Genomic DNA, 20,624 nt, shown 5'->3' on the forward strand with positions numbered 1-20,624 from the left:
AGCATGAAATGGTGCAATGTTGTGCAAAAGGCATGAAAACAACTAATATTGTGTGAAAACTGAAATGGAGATTATCGAATTATTATACGATTTGTGAGTGATTTAGAGCACAGTGGAACTCGGTCAGATAAAGGCCTATTAATGAAAGTTCCTGTCAAAAAAATTAATTGTATTAAAAGGGCAGCTATAAAAAAAAAAAGCCAGTGTTGAGCAGCAAACAGGTATTTGAAGCTGCTGGCATCTCTGGAGTCTCAAGAAGCTCTCCATGCAGGCTGGCAGTTGTGCGTAAAAAAAAAAAAAAAACACTTTAGAATTCTGTTCTGACGTTAAAGGTGCATCAAAAGATGTAATATAAGTCTAAGGTGTCCCCTGAATGTGTCTGAAGTTTCAGCTCAAAATACCCCATAGATTTTAACCTCCTATTTTGGGGCATCATTAACTATCCACCGATTCAGGCTGAATGGCCCCTTTAAATCTCTCGCTCCCCACCCCCGAGCTCTAGACTATAAGTAGAGATATACAGTGCATAAACAAAGTTCACACAGCTAATATAACCCTCAAATGGATCTTTACAAGATGTTCGTCATGCATACTGCATGCACGGATCAGATTATGTGAGTATAGATTCTGAATGAGCTTGATTGTGCTCCGTGGCTAAAGCTAACATTACAACACTGTTGGAGAGATTTATAAAGAATAAAGTTGTGTTTATGAATTATACAGACTGCAAGTGTTTAAAAATGAAAATAGTGACGGCTCTTGTCTCCGTGAATACAGTAATAAACAATGGTAACTTTAACCACATTTAACAGTACATTAGCAACATGCTAACGAAACATTTAGAAAGACAATTTACAAATATCACTAAAAATATCATGATATCATGGATCATGTCAGTTATTATTGCTCCATCTGCCATTTTTCGCTGTTGTTCTTGCTTGATTACCTAGTCTGATGATTCAGCTGTGCAGATCCAGACATTAATACTGGCTGCCCTTGTCTAATGCCTTGAACATGAGCTGGCATATGCAAATATTGGGGTCATACATATTAATGACCCCGACTGTTACGTAACAGTCGGTGTTATGTTGAGATTCGCCTGTTCTTCGGAGGTCTTTTAAACAAATGAGATTTACATAAGAAGGAGGAAACAATGGAGTTTGAGACTCACTTTATGTCATTTCCATGTACTGAACTCTTGTTATTCAACTATGCCAAGGTAAATTAAATTTTTGATTCTAGGGCACCTTTAATGAAATCTTACACAGGAACAAATGAGTAATGATATATTAATACTCCACTAACTATTATTAACTAACAAGAAATTCTGATTTATGAAATAAGTAACAGCGCTCAGTTGAATGAGGTCAGAATAAAGTGCTTGTTGTGTTTAACACTTAATCACTGACCGTTGGTATCTCATTTGCAGGACGGTGTTAAGTGCTTGTGTGTCTATTTTAAATCAGGTGTTCTTTGAAACACTGGCAACATTTTCTTTAGGCCTGAGGAATCTGACAGCTTTGACTCAGGACCTTGTTTCATCCTCACTGAAAGATCGGATAAGAACAAAATTTGAACTGAATTGAGCTGAATAATGACATTACTGTCTTCAGCAGAGCTGCTTATAGCTGGACTGAACTTTACACAGTTATTGACATGAACTGAATCAACACTGAATTGATCTGAATAATGACACTATTGTATTTCTATCAAGTTTGCATCATTGATTCTGTTACCTTCCTGTTAATACTGTGAAGCTGCTTTGAAACAATTTCTATTTAAAAAGTGCTATAAAAATAAAGGTGACTTGACTTCTGACCAATGAGGGAAATGGTACTTTTTCAACATTAGAGAAGGCCAATAAAAACAGCAGAATTATTGTAAAGAATAAACATCTAAATATGACCAAATGAGTTTGAATCTCACCTTCTGTGCCGTGCGGAAGTAAATGCTCTTATCTGCACCACAACTGATCATTCTGACTTTCCCTTCGTTAGCTAAAAAACAAGCAAAGATGTCACAAATGAACACTCCCAGCATTTGTTGTCAAATAAAACTAAAGCTAGGCCATGGCGATCTCACCAGCGAATCGGACAGCAGTGATAGAGGAAGAGTGTTCATCCAGTGTTTGCAGGAGGCCGTAATCCTGATCCGCATCCAGAACGTGGATCAGTCTGTCTCTGCTGGCGGTGGCCAACAGCTTCAGCCCTAAAGACACACAGAGTAAAATATATTGTTCTAACGTGGTACTTTTTCTACCTTATTTACATTATCATGTAAATACCATTGTACACTACTGTTCAAAAGTTTGGGGCCAATAAGATTTTTTTTTTAAAGAAATTAATACTTAATTTACAATAAATTGATTAAAAGTGACAATACATCTTTTTTAATGTCACAGATTCTATTCTATTTCATATAAATTTACTTACTATCCATCAGATAATCCTGAAAAAAATGCATCACCCTTTCCACAAAAATATGAAGCAGCTCTACTGTTTTCATCAATAATGATAATAATAATAATAATAATAATAATAATAATAATAATAATAATAAATGTTTCTAGAGCACCAAATCAGCATATTAGAATGATTTCTGAAGGATCATGTGACACTGAAGATTGGAGTAATGAAGTAATAATAAAATATGTTACAAAATTTTTTAATAATATTTTACAATATTACAGTTTTTACTTTATTTTTGATCAAATAAATCCAGTCTTGGTGAACAAAACATTCAAAAAATCCTAGTCATGTACATGAACATGGTGTTCATTTAACACCATTGTATATCATCTGACACAATCACCGGTATTCCCTCAGTACATTTCTGTAAGAATATACCAGCAGAACCACAATTCAGAAAAAGTTCGAAATCCAGTGAACACTTGTGCCGTGCTTCTGGGTTTGTTCTCACACTTATCACACCACAAGCTGATTCAGTAACACAGCGTGTTCATGTGTGACTTCACACATGAAGAAAAGAATGCAAATGCCTCCCAAAGTGTGAGAACATGATATGTTTCTGCAATGCTAAGCAGAACAAATGAGCCAGATCGTTTCGAAATAAGCGTTCATCTCCATCAAGAGATTCCCTTTCTGAAAGCTCTTAATATTTTAACTGCATCAAAGCAGAAACAAATGATAATGTGATGTTTTTCACAGTAAAAGCTGATCAACTAGTGAGAACTCCAGATCCTCACAGACCATTTAGAACAGAGCAGGTCTCATTTGCTCACCGCTGCAATTGTTTTTTTGAAGTGCATGTCAAACAGGTAAAGTAACCAAAAGAGCAAATCTACAGAAGACACAGACAGCCTGATGGAGAGATACTGCATCTGGAATGCAGATTAGGCCATTTATAAGTTTTTCTGAAATAACAATGCTAATGTTTAGTGCATTTGCACAATATACGGTTTCAAATATCTCAGAATCCACACAAAAGAAACATTTCTGCAAAATTTAAGCAGAAGTCTGCACATGCACATTCTTCTATTTGTTTTTCCTAATCACAATTGCATGTATGGGATTTTTAACAAAAGTTATAATAAAAAGGTACAATCCAAGCATGTTTTGCTATTTAAAGGGATAGTTCACCCAAAAATGAAAATTATGATTTACTCACCCTCAAAGATATTTTTAAATATATCTCAGATTGTGTTCGTCTGAAAGAAGATGGTCATATACACCTAGAACGGCTTGAGGGTGAGTCAATCATGGGATAATTTTTGGGTGAACTATCCCTTTAAATGCTTTCAGCTACCAATAAAGGCATGTCTCTGTCTCTTAAACGACAACATATACTGTAAATGAATGAGTTTAGTACACTCTGATCATTTGTGTATACCTTTTTTTTTTTTATCCATTCCACACAATTCAATGCAGAAAATGTTGTAATACTGTGAAGATAATGTGTAGCCATTTTTGGCTTGTTATAGGCGGTGGGATCAATGGACCTTTAAACAGAGAACCCTATCAGTGTTATGAGAGAGCAGGAGAAGAAAGAAAGCAAGAAGGCGAGATTGTGTACCTCTATGTGTGTTCTAGCAGATGTTCTGTTTCTCATCGAGCTGTACTCATTGTCTGGCCTTGAGCCTGATATAAACCGCCAGCTAAGACAACAAATGCTCAGCACAACTTCACACTGAACTGCACTTAACAGAGCATGATAATAACTCTCAATGTGTCTGCTCTAAACCCCCGGCCCTGACATAGAGTCTCAAGAGCTTTAGAGAACCAGAGAGAATTACACTATTCTAGTTAGTGGTGGTTAGAGGCAAGGTTTTCAACATAACAGACAAGAATAAGGATGAAAATTCCCTCGGAGTTACATTAAAGGAGGGACAAAAGCATCAATGTTATTGTTAACTAAAACTATGGCTATTTTTTTATTGAAATATAGCTAAAAATAAACTACCTGAAGTAAAATAAGTTCTAGTCGAAGTACTAAAATTATTAAAACTGATATTTAGAATTTCTGAAACCTTGAACATTTCATTCATTAATTCAGTTTATTCACTATAGTTTCAAAAAATGGTAATAAAATATGAAAAAAAAATCTTTATTATGTCAGATAACACTTAAGCAAAACATGGTCAGGTCAAAGTGTCTGAATAATTTTTGGTCTAAAATTTTTATCAATTTTACTGTATGAAGAATTTTTGGGTATAATATGTCACTTTACTTTATTTTGCTATCCTCACTTACATAAATGAACTATAGTGTCCTGCACCCACTAGTAAAAATATACCAAAAATATAAAAAATGTCTGAATAATTTTTGGATTGAATGTGTGTTTTTTAAATAAAAACAAGCTATTTAAAAAAACAAAATAAAAGCACAACAAAATTACTAAATCTAAAATTAAAATGACAACTGAAAACATAAAAATAAAAGCTAAATATTATATTAATAAATACTATTATAACTACATAATCACAATGGTAATACCATGGTGTTCTATTTATACCATATCACTGTACCATGGTATCGCTAGATTTTTTTGTAAATGCCGGCAGTTTCCAAAGTATATTATCATGTTTTGGATCAACTATCGTTTAGTCAACTATTACTGGTATGTCAATTTCCTCTAACCATGTGACATCAGCATCTACTCTATTGAATGGCCACCTGTCTTTATTTCCTTTGAAATTTTCTGAAAACTAATATTTTGGGTTATTTAAAACAAAGCAATATCAAGAGCATCTGTGGCATGTTGTCGATTACCACAGAAAATAGGCGCATTGATAGTTACATATTTTGAATGTTTACGCAATGTACTGTTTCCTTGCATACTGCTAATGCATGTTTTCTGTTTTTGTATGAACTGAAGCATGAGAAGTTATTTTCTCTGGTAACCGGCAGCATGTCACAGATGCTTAAAGACTGACAGAGCTTAAAGCTGAATTCAGCGTCACTAGCATCGCCAAAGGAATCAAGCTAACAAATGACATGCTTTTTGTTGTCAATTCACATTAAGTTGGGACAAGAAATGGTATATTAACACGCAAAATATGAATTGAAGTCTTTAAACGCTTTAAACACCATCTTTAAACTCTGCCTGTGGCATATGTGTGAAGTGGTGACTCCAAGGTTACGAAGCATCTGCTGAGCATCTGAGCTGGATCAGCACTTCCTGTTTACTGGGGTATTAAGCAGCACCTTATTGCAGGATTTAATCGGCTACAGACCAATAAAGAAAACACCCTCTGTGTTCTCAGCACTCACCGGTCTCAGGTTTGGAGTACTCCAGACACAAGATCTCAGAGTCATGGGCCTGAACATCCATAATTTCCTCCATGCTCTCCAAATCATGGATTCTGGAAAACAAAAGTAGTTTAATGAGTGTCTCATTGGCAAAAACATTTTCTGAAGAAAAGTACATTGCAAATATTTTTATACTGCATTATATATAGTCTTCATAGAAAGTGTAACATTTTTTCCCACATGATTGGGAACAAACGCACATTGTCTTTTCCATTAAAATCTCAGAGGATTAATTAACTAAAATCAATTAGTGTAGAAGTGTTAAGTAGACATGTGAAAAACAGACCTCAGTGTTCCATTGCGGTCCCCTGATGCCAGGTGCAACCCGTCTGGGCTCACGCACATGGTCCTAATGCCCGTCCGGTTCTCTGAGGTCTGTGGGTCGACCTTCTCAGAGTTACTGGAGATTGTACAGTCCGTGTCCAGCAGGGTTGAGGTGTTGCTGTCCATATAAATGACCTTCTGAAGGTCCTTTAGTGGTGAAAAAAAATTTCATTTATACAGATACAGAAACTTAAAGTGTTAGTTCACCCAAAACTACTCACCCTCAAGATGTTCCAAACCTGTATGAGTTTCTTTCGTCTGTTGAACACAAAAGATGATATTTCGAAGAACACAGTTGACGGTAGCCATTGACTTCTAGAGTATTTTCTTTCCTACTATGGAAGTCAATGGCTACTGTCAACTGTTTGATTACCAACATTCTTAAAAATATATTTTTTTGTGTTCAACAGAACAAAGAAGGGTTTGGAACAACCTAAGGGTGAGTAAATGATGACAGAAATTTCATTTTTTGGGTGAACTATACCTTTAAGTCAATTGAAATGCACGAATATTGATTGTTATACCAGATCATATACTAAAGTATCAAAGCAAGTGGCATCCCTACATTTATTTTCTCAGAACTAAATTAACTTTTCTGTTCTTGCAATTATTTAAACCAACTTCCACCAATGTTTGACAATGATAAAGTTTCCGAATATGCCATTTTAATTTCGAACAGTATTAAATAAATATGCTTTGAAAAATGTACTCGTTTTATCTTTCTTTAAAATGAATGCTATTTGAGATGATTTTTTGGTTCACACTTTAGTTTGAGGAACACATATTCACTATTAACTACAGCTTTTGCCTCAGTACACTTTTAATTTACTGCTTATTAATAGTAAGTAAGGTAGTTGTTGTAGTGGTTAAGTTGAAGTATAGGGTCGGATTAAGGATGTAGAATATGGTCATCCAGAATAAGGAATTAATATGTGTTTTATAAACAGCCAATATGCTAGTAATATGCAAGCTAACAAGTAACTAGTTAATAGTGAGAATTTGGTCTCCAAACTAAAGTGTTACCATACTTTGCTAACTAATGCAATTTGAAGTGTGGATTAAATGTCTAAATGACTTTTGAGGCTATAGTAGCTAAAGTTTCCATAAGTCAGATGTTTGTTTTTCCCAAAGAAAATACAGTATTGGTCAAAAGTTTGGGGCTGATTTGGTGCTCAAGAAACATTTCTTATTATTATTAATGTTGAAAACAGATGTGCTGCTTAATATTTTGTGGAAAAAATTTTTTATGATTCTTTTATGAATAGAAAGCTCAAAAGAACAGCATTTATCTGAAATAGAAATCCTATTATAAATGTCTTTACTGTCACTTTTCATCAATTTAATGTGTCTGTGCTGAATAAAAGTAATTATTTCTTTCACAAAATAATTGTACCCCAAACTTTTGAACAGTAAGAACATCTAAAAGAGACTATAGATTAGATTTGTTTCAAGTCTTGAGTTTACAAATCTCACATTGCTGATGACGTTTCGGCTGATGGTGGTGTTCTGAGCGTCTGTGTTCCATAAACGGATAGTATTGTCAGAAGAACAGCTGAGGAACGATCCGGGACACAAACGCGGCTGCTCTCCATCCCTTGTCTCTGGGTAAACCTGCAGGACAAAGTAAGGAGATGTGATTCAACCTGACAAAACATTCACCAATACAATCACACAAACTCATACATACTGTACAAACAACTACAGGTGTGTTTACTCTAGTGTGGCATTCAAAATCAAACAAGAAGGATTTTGTAATGGCGTCATCACAGATCCTCTTTATGCATACAGAGAATTTCCTTCTAAATGACACACAGGCACTATACAGTACATTCTAATATAAGGATAACAGTAATTTGTTTAACAAAATAAATGTGTCTTTGATATTTCTATTATGTTACAACTGTTCGTGCAAAAGTAATAAGGCATTTTGCCTCATATTTTGAATATAGTTATGGGTGAAGCTGTCTGTCATATCGTGCATTAAAACCCTTTAACAGACACTATATACACTATATTTCAGTTTCTTGTTGATTGAATATTCAGGCCTGTACTTGTAGACATATTTCAGGAACTTTGATGAGATCACAAAATGCCAGACAACTAAAAGACAGACACAACAAACCAAAAGGGAAGTCACTGTCATGAATCTTGTGATCCGATTTGAGCATACAGTCCATGACACCGCTTGAAAATACTGTATACGCTGTATGTTGACAAATCCCTCAGGATTTTAAAACGCATGTAGTCTGTCACAATGAACTAAAACTCATTAAAATATCTTTCGTCTGGTACAAAAAGTGCAAACATATAACATATAAAACAAAGGTATAGTGGGTGGGTTTTCATTAATACAATACCTTGTATGACTTCACATCAGGCCACACAAAAATAATACAAAAACATGAGGCTCAAATACAAAAGACCTGCCTCACATTATTTCAGCAGCCAATATGTCAACACACAACACAATCAAAGGAAAAAAAGACAAAAACATGTAACCATATACACCAGAAGTCTGGATACACTTGACTGAATTTTCTCATAATCATAAAAGCCTTTTGATCTAGTTCTTGTAGTTAAAATGCTTGAAATTAGTTTTGTAGGTAAATATAAATTGCATGTATATATGAATAGTTTTTACCAAACTGAAAACTCTTATTATTTAATAGTAACTAAAACTATTTTGTATTTGTATTTTATATTTTATTTATGTTATATTTAATTATTTTACCATATATTTTGTTATATATATTATTTTATTTTGTATTTCATTTTATATTTCATTAATCTTATTTTTTATTTTATATTTTACTTATTTTAAAATATATTTTTTTATTTTATATTTGATTTTCTCTTTTATTTTATATTTTTGATTATTTTATTTTATATATTTTTTTGATTATTTTTATTTTTTTTATTTTATATTTTATTTCATATGTTTGTTTATTTTATGATATATTTTATTTTATATTTTTGATTATTTAATTTTATTTAATTTAATTTAATTTAATTTAATTTAATTTAATTTAATTTAATTTAATTTAATTTAATTTAATTTAATTTAATTTAATTTAATTTAATTTAATTTAATTTAATTTAATTTAATTTAATTTAATTTAATTTAATTTAATTTTATTTAATTCACCTGATCAGTACTGGCTTTCGGTCACAGCCTTGCATGAATTTATCTTATTCCTCACCTCCACGCTCCATACGCATGCCGAATGGTAGAGGGCTGAGTAAACCTTGCCCACTTTACGAAGATCACGTACATCCCACACATACAGACTGTGATCGTTGTAGACGCAGGACAGCCATCGGTTTGTGGGGTCATAGGACACGGCCACTGCGTCAGGATAGCGGACGTTTTCCTTGTAGGCGAAGAGGTGGCTGTGGAGACATCATGATGGATTAGTGGGACAGTAAAGACAGCTGTACCACGGGGTCACAGAAGGTCTTTTGGAAGTGTCACGAGAAAATCTTTCCAAGCAGAACCCGCACTTAGACCACCGCTATTTATTGCCAATTATAAAGAGACAGACAGAATGACTGTGTGCATTCTGGGAGTGGTGTGTCTGCTGGAATGCTTTTTTGATGGTACATTTGTTAATCACTGAAGTCATTATTTACACATATGTTAATGAGGGACGTATCAATTTTGTAAACAAGATCAGCATTTCCATCAAGATCATACACAAACCATGCCCTGCATTAACAGACAAATAAAACCAAAACAAATCAGAAAAAAAAGTGGTAAGAATTGTTACTAAAAATATTACAGTAGACTCAAAAAGACAGACATATCTCAGTGTCTTCCTGAACAATATAATATATAAGAGAGGTCAACAGCCATGTCTCTGCCTTGCAGCAGTGTCTGCATATTTATGAGCGGTGGACTAAGAGGTCTTGTGTGTTTGACAGTTTGGAGGGAAAGCAGGGAATGCTAAACAGTTGTCAATGGCTAAGCTGTTTCATCTACACTACATGAACCCACTCTGAATCTTAAAACAGACTGAGATTTCAGGGTATTTGCATATGTATGATGCTACACACCAGACAGCAGCTCATCCACAGTAGAAAAATCTCTGGAGATTTCCAAGTGAAAACATTCATCCTGCTGTTTAACTTTTGACAAAGGGATTTTACAGTTATATCCCTAATTCTGAGCAATCACAAAGTATTTTGGTGGTTTCACTGGTATTCGATGTTGATACCATTATACAGTATATGGTACTTTAAGTGTAGTGCAAATATATTGATAAAATGAGACTAACTTTTAGTCATTTAAATTTACTCACTAATGTGGCTCATCTTACCTGGCCTCAGTAACAGTGGCGATGTCTGTGCCCAGGCTGTGAGGGTGAGGCAGCGTACAGATAAAGTGCAGGTCAGTGGGGCTGAACGCTCTCACGGTACCGTCAGCACAACCGCAGAAGATCAAATCCTCGCTGACGGACAGAGACGTGGCCATACTAGTCTGAGAGAGAGAGAGAAATGGGGAAATTGATTTGAATAACAGTGAAATCCCAGTGAAGCAAGTCATCACTGGGCCCACACAAAATGTATTTATTTATTTTAAATATTTAAATGTATAATTATTACTATTACATTTTTTTGCATTGATTGTGGGGGAAGAAAAAATCTGCAGAAATTATTAAATCTGAAATGATGTGACTATCCAAAGACATATTTGCCATGTGGGCAAAGTTGCTACCAAGTATGTTTGGAGAATTTTAACATGGGAAAAATTGAGAGCTCTGTGCATTAAATTGAGATGTCTCATTATGTTCCAGTGATAATTGCATGGAAATGCACAGTCCGCAGACCGCAAATAAAAGCTGATGAGACATAAAATATAAAAGTTTTATGAAACAGTAGGACATAAAGAGATGAAATTTAAAAACAAAAGTGTCCCAGAATGTTAGAAGTTGGGAAAAAAGAGCTCATTTGTGTGTTTTTCCATCAGCTGTTAAATGTTCCTGATTAGATAAATCTAATATGGGATTGTAAGAGCCTCCTTCACAGACATATAATTTAATTTACAGAGATAAGGTATGGACAGGGGAGGGTATTTGCTAAAATAAGCTTTACGTCGAGAGAACAAAGTTCATTTTTAGATAATCAAGTTGTAACTCGGGGTCTTGTAGTTGATAAACTGCTAAACAGAGAGGCTTTTGTATCCTCTATTATCCTCCCTGTATCCCTTTCTTTCTGGCGCTCTTCTGACTCTTTCTTGTTTCTCTGTGCAGTGGGCACAAGGGTCGCCACAAAAGCAGAATTGTGCAGCACCCACCTGCTCTCGCCATGACCCATTTTCACAGTTTGAGAGGAATCAAATCGATCTCATATCAGCACTAAATCATGTGTTCGCATTCACAACACGACTGCCTAGTTCTCATGGCTTTCTGAAGGTCTTCTGAAATACCAATTTGCCTTTTCTTCTCTTTCATGAGATTCAACAGACCTTTTTTCAATAGACATTACTACTTTATCTTATGTTGTTTCATTTTAAGGCATAGAATTAAGTAAATTAAAACAATGGAATGTTGGTATCATTAATTCAGTTTATTCACTATAGTTTAAAAAAAGGTAATAAAATATGACAAGATCTCAGTTTACCTCTGTGTCAGAAAAAAAGGAATAATAATTATGTCAGATAACACTTAAGCAAATCATGGTCAGGTCTGAATAATTTTTGTTTCCAAATTTTTATTAATTTTAATGGTCATTCACTGTATGAAGATTCTTTGGGTATAATATGTCACAGTTTACTTTATTTTGCCGTCCTCACTTACATAAATGAACTATTGTGTTCTGCACCCACTAGTAAAAAATATATCAAAAATGTCTGAATAATTTTTGGATTGACTGTATATTAATATCTTGGGTGATTTATAGTAAATCATAAACTGCAAAAAAAAAAATAAAAAAAAATATTATATATATATATATATATATATATATATATATATATATATATATATATATATATATATATATATATATATATATATATATATATATATATATATATATATATATATATATATATATATATTATATATATATATATATATTATATATAAAATCCAGTATTCCTTCAAAATATAGTTAAATGACTAATAATTAATTAAAATAATTACCGTAAATACATAATTATAACAATTAATATTGATACAACACAATATAAAAAAATAAAAAAATTCAGTAGAGGCCAAAAGTGATGTCCAGCATAGGAAGAGTAACATCTTCACCCTGTATTCAAGTATTATTAAAATTTTTTAAATAGTTTGTAAGCATATTGTGTAGTTGTGCTTGGAATCAATTATTTTATTTGTGATAACACGATGAAACATGGCAAATTGTGTGCACATAATTTTTGGCCAGGCTTTCATACAAAGAAATTATGAACACATGCAAGAGCGAGAGAGAGCCAACAAAATATTAATAATGGATTATGTTGTAGTCAATGCCTGCTTTTCATGTAAGCTTTTTGTTTTTCTACTCTTTTTTTATTATTATTTTGCATAGTAAATTAAAACCTGTAGCTGTAAATAATTATGTTAGATAAATACTTTAACCAAGTTTAGTCTTTCATTTTTTCCTTATATTTAAAATATTTTAAACAAATATTTTCATATATTGATATTGAACCATCATATTTTTATGGTTTAGATCGAACTTGTAGGGTCATTAAAAAGAGATCACTACTGTATACTGAAATCAATATATAAAAATATTAAATAATAATTGTAATAATTAAACACACACACACACAAAATATGCAGTGAATATAGCAAATGATGGGTATGTAAAATTCAACAAGTGATTCTGTGTGGGCCTGGTCATACATAATGCTTTGAAATGCTTGGAATGCTTTGTCTGAGATTAGAGTGATAACTGGCAAGTGAAGACAAAAGGGTCAAACATTCAATGTACAGGTGAGCATGACTGACAGCAGCACTGTGACATGTCGTTCAATGAGTTTTACAATGAGACGTGACAGCTGAACCCGCAGCACTGATGTGAAACTTACTGCGAAACTGTCATTTTTCTGGACAGTGTGAGAGGAGAAGCAGAACAGACTAATATTAGACGACAACAGCAGCAGAATTGTTAATTAACACACTCTCGCTTAACAACAGAGAGCTTAGAAACACCTTGTGTACACAAGGGCCTTGATATCAGAGAAAGAAAACAGCTTAACGCGGAAAAAACAAAACACACAGACAAGGAAACCTAAACAAAGTTCATTAAGAGTTAAAAAATTTGCTCATTCCAGAAGCCATTTCAATCAGAAATATGTCACAATAGGGAAGAAAAGACTACTGCAGCTTCTGTTTCATGCTGACTTTAAAATGTGAATTTATTTCAAATAAAGTTAGAGATAAAATTGGTAAAAAAAATCAACTCTTTGGTTGCCATATATACTTTTTGAACCAAAATATTGAGCTGTATTGCACATAATGACTCATACACACTTGTGACAAACTACAAAATTAACCAATCAGCATCCTCGTCACTCACCCTGAGCTCCACCCACTTGTCCAGCATTCTTTTGTCGTTGAACTCACAGAGCAGCCCAGAGGAAGTGATACAGAAGGTACTTTTCGCCTTCCGGCCCTTTCCACAGGCCACATCGCTGAAGAAATTATTCCTCAGCTCTCCAAGAAGACCGGAGCGGCCTGATAATGGTACTGTGGCGTTCACCTGAGAGAGATGACATTTATAAGACATTCATCTAAGACCTGGCCGATATTTAGTATTGCATGAACTGGGAGTTTATGTGACATTTTCAATTGAGGTCAGGTTTGGTGTCTGTGGTGATGACAAACTGAGACTTTGAGCTAGAACGCCAGGCAGAAAGAGCTACTGTAACTACTTTAATTGGTAGAGATAAGGTTAGCTGTCATCTGCCAGGTTAGACACGTACCTTGGATGACTTGGTGTGGTCAAGGTACCAGAACTTCACATGTCTGTTCCCGGCTGTAACAAAGTACGAGCTGTCATCTGAGAAAGACACAGCCATCACTTTACTGGACACCTTGTTGGCGGCAACCACAACATTTTTCTGAAAGACAAAAAGACAAATAATCAATTTATGACAAATTTTATGCTATGATTTATGAATTTTCTATTCTTTTTTTTAGGAAATTGGTTGATTAAAGTACAACAATCATAAGGGGAATCAGAGTTTGCAAGGTGGAACTACATTAATACTATTCTTTAACCTTTAGGAAAAGCAAATCTAGTATCCAAACAACAGATATGATATAATAAACTAAATGAAAGCCATCTTGAGTGTTTTATGACTGTATAAATGTTGCTAGCCACCTTCCAGGCCCAGACGTTGACGATCATGTCGTGCTGGTAACCCACGCTGACGATATATTTACTGTTGGGGGAGAAGGCCACACATGCCACGCCGTATTTATGTTCCTGCAACTCCGCCACCTGTGTCCTCTCTGCCACATCCCAGACACGCACTGCTGGCATATGACCGCTCTAGAGAGAGAGAGATTATAATTTATGAGAGTTGTCAGCAAGTATCACTCTACACAAACTTAAAGGGTTAGTTCACCCAAAAATGAAAACTCTGTCATTTATTACTCACCTTCATGTCGTTCTACACCCGTAAGACCTTCGTTCATCTTCGGAACACAAATTAAGATATTTTTGATAAAATCTGATGGCTCAGTGAGGCCTCCATTGACAGCAAGATAATTAACACATTCAGATGCCCAGAAAGGTACTAAAGACATATTTAAAACAGTTCATGTGACTACAGTGGTTCAACCTTAATGTTATAAAGCGACGAGAATACTTTTTGTGCGGCAAAAAAATAAATAACGACTTTATTCAACAATATCTAGTGATGGTCGATTTAAAAACGCTGCTTCATGAAACTTCAAAGCTTTACGAATCTTTTGGTTCGAATCAGTGGTTTGGAGCATGAAAGTCACGTGATTTCAGTAAACGAGGCTTCGTTACGTCATAAGTGTTTCGAAATTTCAATGGTTCACCACTGGGGGGCGTGACTTTGGCAGTTTGATATAACCATTGATTCGAAACAAAAAATTCGTAAAGCTTCAAAGCTTCATGAAGCAGTGTTCTGAAATCACCCATCACTAGATATTGTTGAATAAAGTCGTTATTTTTTGTTTTTTGGCGCACAAAAAGTATTCTTGTCGCTTCATAACATTAAGGTTGAACCACTGTAGTCACATGAACTGTTTTAAATATGTCTTTAGTAGCTTTCTGGGCATCTGAAAGTGTAAATAAACTTGCTGTCAATGGAGGCCTCACTGAGCTATGAGATTTTATCAAAAATATCTTAATTTGTGTTCCAAAGATGAACAAAGGTCTTACAGGTGTGGAACGACATGAGGGTGAGTAATTAATGACAGAATTCTAATTTTTTTGGGTAAACTAACCCTTTAACAAAAGAGCAATATATACCAGATGAAGAACTACAAAAATTGTAAATTAGAATGCCTTTTAAAATAGTGAAGACATTTATAAAGAAATAGTAAAGACATTTATACGGTTACAAAAAGATTACCGTTTCAAATAAATTTAAATAAGTTCTTTTAAACTTTCTACTAAAAGAATCCTGGAAAAATGCAGCATGGTTTCCACAAAAATGTTAAGCAAATCAGCATATTAGAATGATTTCTGAAGGATCATGTGACTGAAGACTGGAGTAATGATGCTGAAAATTCAGCTTTGCATCACAGGAATAAATTACATTTTAAAATATTTTAAAACAGAAAACAGTTATTTTAAATAGTAATAACATTTATTTCAATATATAATAAATTTCCTTGACTTTTCCAGGCCTGAAAAAACACCACTCCCTGTTTTCTATGACTGGGAGCCTTGGATTTTTATTTTGATGTATTGCAAACATGCATTCGAGAGCATCTTTCCATTTTGCTCGTTTGTGCAACACATTAAGAACTCGCTAACAGAGATGTCGAGACAGGTTAGTTCAATCCAACGTTACACAACTCCAATCAAGACAGATCATGCACCGCAAACAAGGAGGAATAAACGAAGAGCCATTCTGATTAATCTTACACAACATCCTGCTTTAATACACGACTGTCCATCAATGTCTAATCAAAATTCAGTACTGTTGGAGCTTCAGAGTGAGAATGTGGGGGCCAGAGGTCAAACCATAGTTAGCAGACACATTCTGATTGCAGAGTGTTTCTGTCTCTTGCTTCAGGCACACTTTCTTTCTCTTTCTCCCTACATGCTCTTTTCTTTGCCCTTTCTTGGCGCTCTCGCGTTCACCTTTTTATGACAGCAGACACAGTCTGTGTGCAGGTTGGCATGGTGCCACCTGTTGCCATGGCAGCCGATAAGCACAAACTCACATCATGCTGGAGTAAGAAACTCCTCTCAAATGGAAAGGATTACTTTTTTTGCACACTCATACACACACACACACACACACACACACACACACACACACAAATGTACACAAACTACACAAACAAAGCACCCGTCCACATGATTTAATGGATTAGAGAAGCAGACAGGATGTGTGTTCATGTTCAGCCTTGCAAACAAAGTCCAAACAGCTCTGGTCAGCGTTCACACTACTGTTTCCATTCATTAGTGTCATGCCAGCTGAGCAAAACTATGGACACTTCATCAATGCACATTATTCTTGAGGGCTGGTTCACCCAAAAATTAAAATTCTGTCATAATTTAATCACCTTCATGTCATTTCTTGACTTTTTTTTTTTTTTTTTTTGTGGAATATAAAAAGATATTTTGAAGAATATCTCAGTGTTTTTTTGTCCACACAATAAAAGCCAAAGGTCACCAATATTGTTTGGATACTAATGTTCCTCAAAATATCTTCTTTTGTGTTACACATCAGAAAGAAAGTCAGGAAATGAAGACGGATCCTCATTAGGAAAAAAAAATTTTTTCGTAGTGGCTAAAGTAGTATATATGCAAGCAATAAGGTATGAGGCTGTGCTGTATTGTGTGTAAATCACGGCTGAAGGGCGTTGTTAGGCACGACGTGAAGCAATCCTTCAGTCCTTCAGACTTATTCACGATACAGCACTAGCCTCAAGTAACTTATTGCTTTTATAAAACGGTTACCACACAATACAAATATTAAAGCTAAAAATATGTATAAAAACAACTTTCATGAAGTAAACTTTCACTAAAAGCCTTCCTTCCGCCGGAAAAAATAGTCCTTGACCATGAACAGCAACAAAAGTTACATTATTACACCATTAGATGGCGGCAAAGATGAGTGTATGAGCGTGTCAGTCAGTAACGAAGACTTTTTTATTGAAAATACTGAATTGTTGTGAACATGGAACAAGACGCAACTGACAAATGCTTTGACTAGCGCTGTCAGTCACGGGAAAACCTCTTAACTGTTAAAAGGGCAAGATAATACATCAGACATTTAAACTGATTTTTTATTATGAACATAGGACTGAACTGAAAGAAAATGCTAAATCTGAATGCAGGTAATAAACTCGCTCACTCAATCTTTCTCACAATACTCTTCTAGTTCTACATAATACAGTAAGCTTCAATTCAGTTTACGTTGCTAAGAGTGGTTGCTAAGGGTGTTGTGTAGTGATACACAGAACCGCTGGGTGAAGCAGTCATAGCTGTGTTTTATCGTGAATAAAACACAGCTATTGACCAATCAGAATCAAGGACAGGAACTAACATTCACTACAAGACTTTTAGCTGAATAATAAATACTTTACAACTAAAGCAAAACTACAAATATGTACATTGACTAAAGAAATCTTCATGACTTTCCATGATTGTTTCAAAGGCCTGGAAAATTACATTTTTGAAATTCCCCGATAAACCTGTAACACACAATTTCAATGTAATAACTTTAACTACCACCTTTTTGCTACTCAGATGACATAACCAAGCCTGCACATCAAGGGGAAAAACATTATATTAAATATTAATATTGATATTAAATATTAATAATCAATAATATCAAACCAATTGACTAAATGATTCAATCAAATCCAAATAGATAAAATCAACATCTACATTTATTCCTGCTAATATTCTGTTTAACCTATTACTATACCAGATTACAGATGTTAAATGTGTTGCCAATTACCTTAAAACCAAATAAAGTCATTTTAATACTTTTTTCTAAATACTGTTATTGTTATGTTATGCTTTTTTGCTGTTACTTTTTGTTTCGATCAGTTTTATTCTGAAGGTTGTAATACTTTGTGTCTGTGTTTCATTTCAAGCTGAGCATATCTTGCATGCATTCGAATGATTATATATATATATATATATATATATATATATATATATATATATATATATATATATATATATATATATATATATATATATATATATATATATATATATATATATATATATATATATATATATATATATTCCAGGCAAGACAACAAATCCCTCCTAATCCAAATGTTAGTGCTGCAGAATTGCGGAAGAGAAAGCAATAGTCATCACATTTGTCTGTACTTGACTCCACTGTGACAACAGACAAATGACACTGATAGTTAGTCATTGCGATTGCCGCACACTGTAAACTTCACAGGCATGAAGGTGCAAGATACAGGCCTTTATTTTCATACAGACCGGCTACATCAGCTTTATCCAAATATGATATACTGCTCCAGAGCTCCTGACTTCCTACTAGATCATGTGATGTAACCACAAAGCACAGATATATTTAGGAACTGAATACTCACCTCGCCTGTGACCACATATTTGCCATCAGGAGAGAAGGAGAGCGTAGTGATGGTCTTCCTGTGAAATAAGAGAGTGGACGGAAGTATTTAAGACAATGTTAAAGTGCATGTATCCTGCTAGTTCAGAGGCTTCCTCTCTGTCTGTTCACCTATTGCTTATTATGTCTGAGAAGCCCGACCAGCCAGACACTACAACATTTGCTTAACCATGAGCAAAGAGTTTGAGACAAGACTATCTGTTCGGTTGTTGTGTTCATTATTTTATGATGAAATCAAAATGGACAACTGCCATTTTTATGGAATATTGCAGTATTTATTATACATTATTTATCAATGCACATCATTATTCTCTTCATAATCTTTAATAAAAATAACTTCTTATTGCAGCGACACCTCTTCTCTTCTCTGATGACATGTTTAATGTTGCGAGGGCGGGGCAACCTGTCACTCACATGAGATCGGCCAAAGGCAAACGACAACCATCCAATCAATTCTCCATGGACAAAATCAAGTCCTTCCCTAAATTTTTTCTTGTTCGAGATGCCATTTCACATGGATATTCATCACGATAGGAAAGGAAAAGGCTATTGCAACTTCCATTTCATGCTGTTCACACAGAACATGTTTTTCCATTCCACTGCACTTTTCCATTGTTTTTGTTTTTCAATGTAAACAGGCGCTAGACAGACGTCTTTAACCATTGCACTCTTGTCTTTTGCAGCGTCTTTTGCACATTCTAAAAAATGTGATGCTCAAGCTAAAAGAAGAACAAAAAATGTGTCTCTAGACCTTTTTTTCTTTCATTCTACTGACCTGCATCTTGCTGTTTTTCTGTTCTGTGTGAACCAGCCCTTTAAGCACTTTTTTATATTTTGATAGACATCGCCGGAATGAATGTGCTAGTACACTAGAGGAGCTAATGAACCATAGAAGGTGACATTTATCCATGTTGTGTTTGGTTAGAGAAGGATGAAAGTCTCACCTGGAGCTATTGAGGATATGATGTTGTTTGTTTTTCTTAGGGTTCAGTAGCACCACCACACACCTATAAAACAACACAAAGAAAGAGTCAAATAGTCATTAAATTACACTTTCTAATGCAAAACAATATACTTAACATTTTACAGTGGTGATTGACATTCACTTGAGTCTTACTCAATGACAACCTTTGGGTTAGCAGCTCAGATCTTTGACCATTAACCCACAAGCATTTTCACTACATATATCAGAGTAGTGTTTTCTACTACCTAAATTCAGAACGAGAAAAAACCTGCATGAGTGCACAAATCAGACTAGTTTAAATGATTTTACAAGCCAAAGTGTAACAATCATAGCATCATATCTGTCTGTTAACTTATCAGTCAGAGCAGTTACCATGATAGTACCATGGTATTCTTAGAAGTACCTTGGAGTTCTATGTATTGTAAATATCATGGTTTATGTTTCTGTTAAACATTCAGTAGGAGTATTATATGCATCAATGCTCCAAGGTATTACCATCTGATATGTAAGTGTACTATGGTACTTAGTACAGTATTTAGTGTGCTTTTTGGGGTTTTGTGTTGGTTGTTGAGCTAGTCCTGTGTGTCTTTCTTCTCCCAAATACAGGAACAATCCTTTTCAAAGAATAAAAAACAAACATAAACCGTTTGCAAACTTTTAAATAGGAGTACAGTAGAGTTGGTCCTATAAAGACTGTCTGAGACAATGCCAGGTGGGGGAAATGACCTGCTGTAGAAAAGGAAGGCATTGAGACAAACAGAACACAGAGGAAATACGTCAATGA

At 34.4% G+C, this 20,624-nt stretch overlaps 1 protein-coding gene across 3 annotated transcripts in view; it reads right to left on the minus strand.

Moving 5' to 3' along the window:
• The window catches only part of mapkbp1 (mitogen-activated protein kinase binding protein 1), a 53,994-nt gene that overhangs the window by 11,784 nt on the left and 21,586 nt on the right, over positions 1–20,624 (minus strand). For 2 of the 3 annotated variants that reach the window (XM_067367099.1, XM_067367097.1), the window contains exons 3-14: positions 19,821–19,883; positions 18,839–18,896; positions 14,427–14,597; positions 14,026–14,163; positions 13,620–13,802; positions 10,409–10,569; positions 9,293–9,482; positions 7,566–7,703; positions 6,055–6,239; positions 5,730–5,821; positions 2,083–2,208; positions 1,927–1,997 (exon numbers count right to left, since the gene is read on the minus strand). In XM_067367099.1, the coding sequence (XP_067223200.1) occupies positions 1,927–1,997; positions 2,083–2,208; positions 5,730–5,821; positions 6,055–6,239; positions 7,566–7,703; positions 9,293–9,482; positions 10,409–10,569; positions 13,620–13,802; positions 14,026–14,163; positions 14,427–14,597; positions 18,839–18,896; positions 19,821–19,883 (1,576 nt within the window). The remainder of the gene's footprint in view (positions 1–1,926; positions 1,998–2,082; positions 2,209–5,729; positions 5,822–6,054; positions 6,240–7,565; positions 7,704–9,292; positions 9,483–10,408; positions 10,570–13,619; positions 13,803–14,025; positions 14,164–14,426; positions 14,598–18,838; positions 18,897–19,820; positions 19,884–20,624) is intronic. The other variant, XM_067367098.1, reaches the window with a different exon arrangement.

The sequence above is a fragment of the Chanodichthys erythropterus genome, chromosome 18 (assembly GCF_024489055.1).
Source record: "Chanodichthys erythropterus isolate Z2021 chromosome 18, ASM2448905v1, whole genome shotgun sequence".
Lineage (NCBI taxonomy): Eukaryota > Metazoa > Chordata > Actinopteri > Cypriniformes > Xenocyprididae > Chanodichthys > Chanodichthys erythropterus.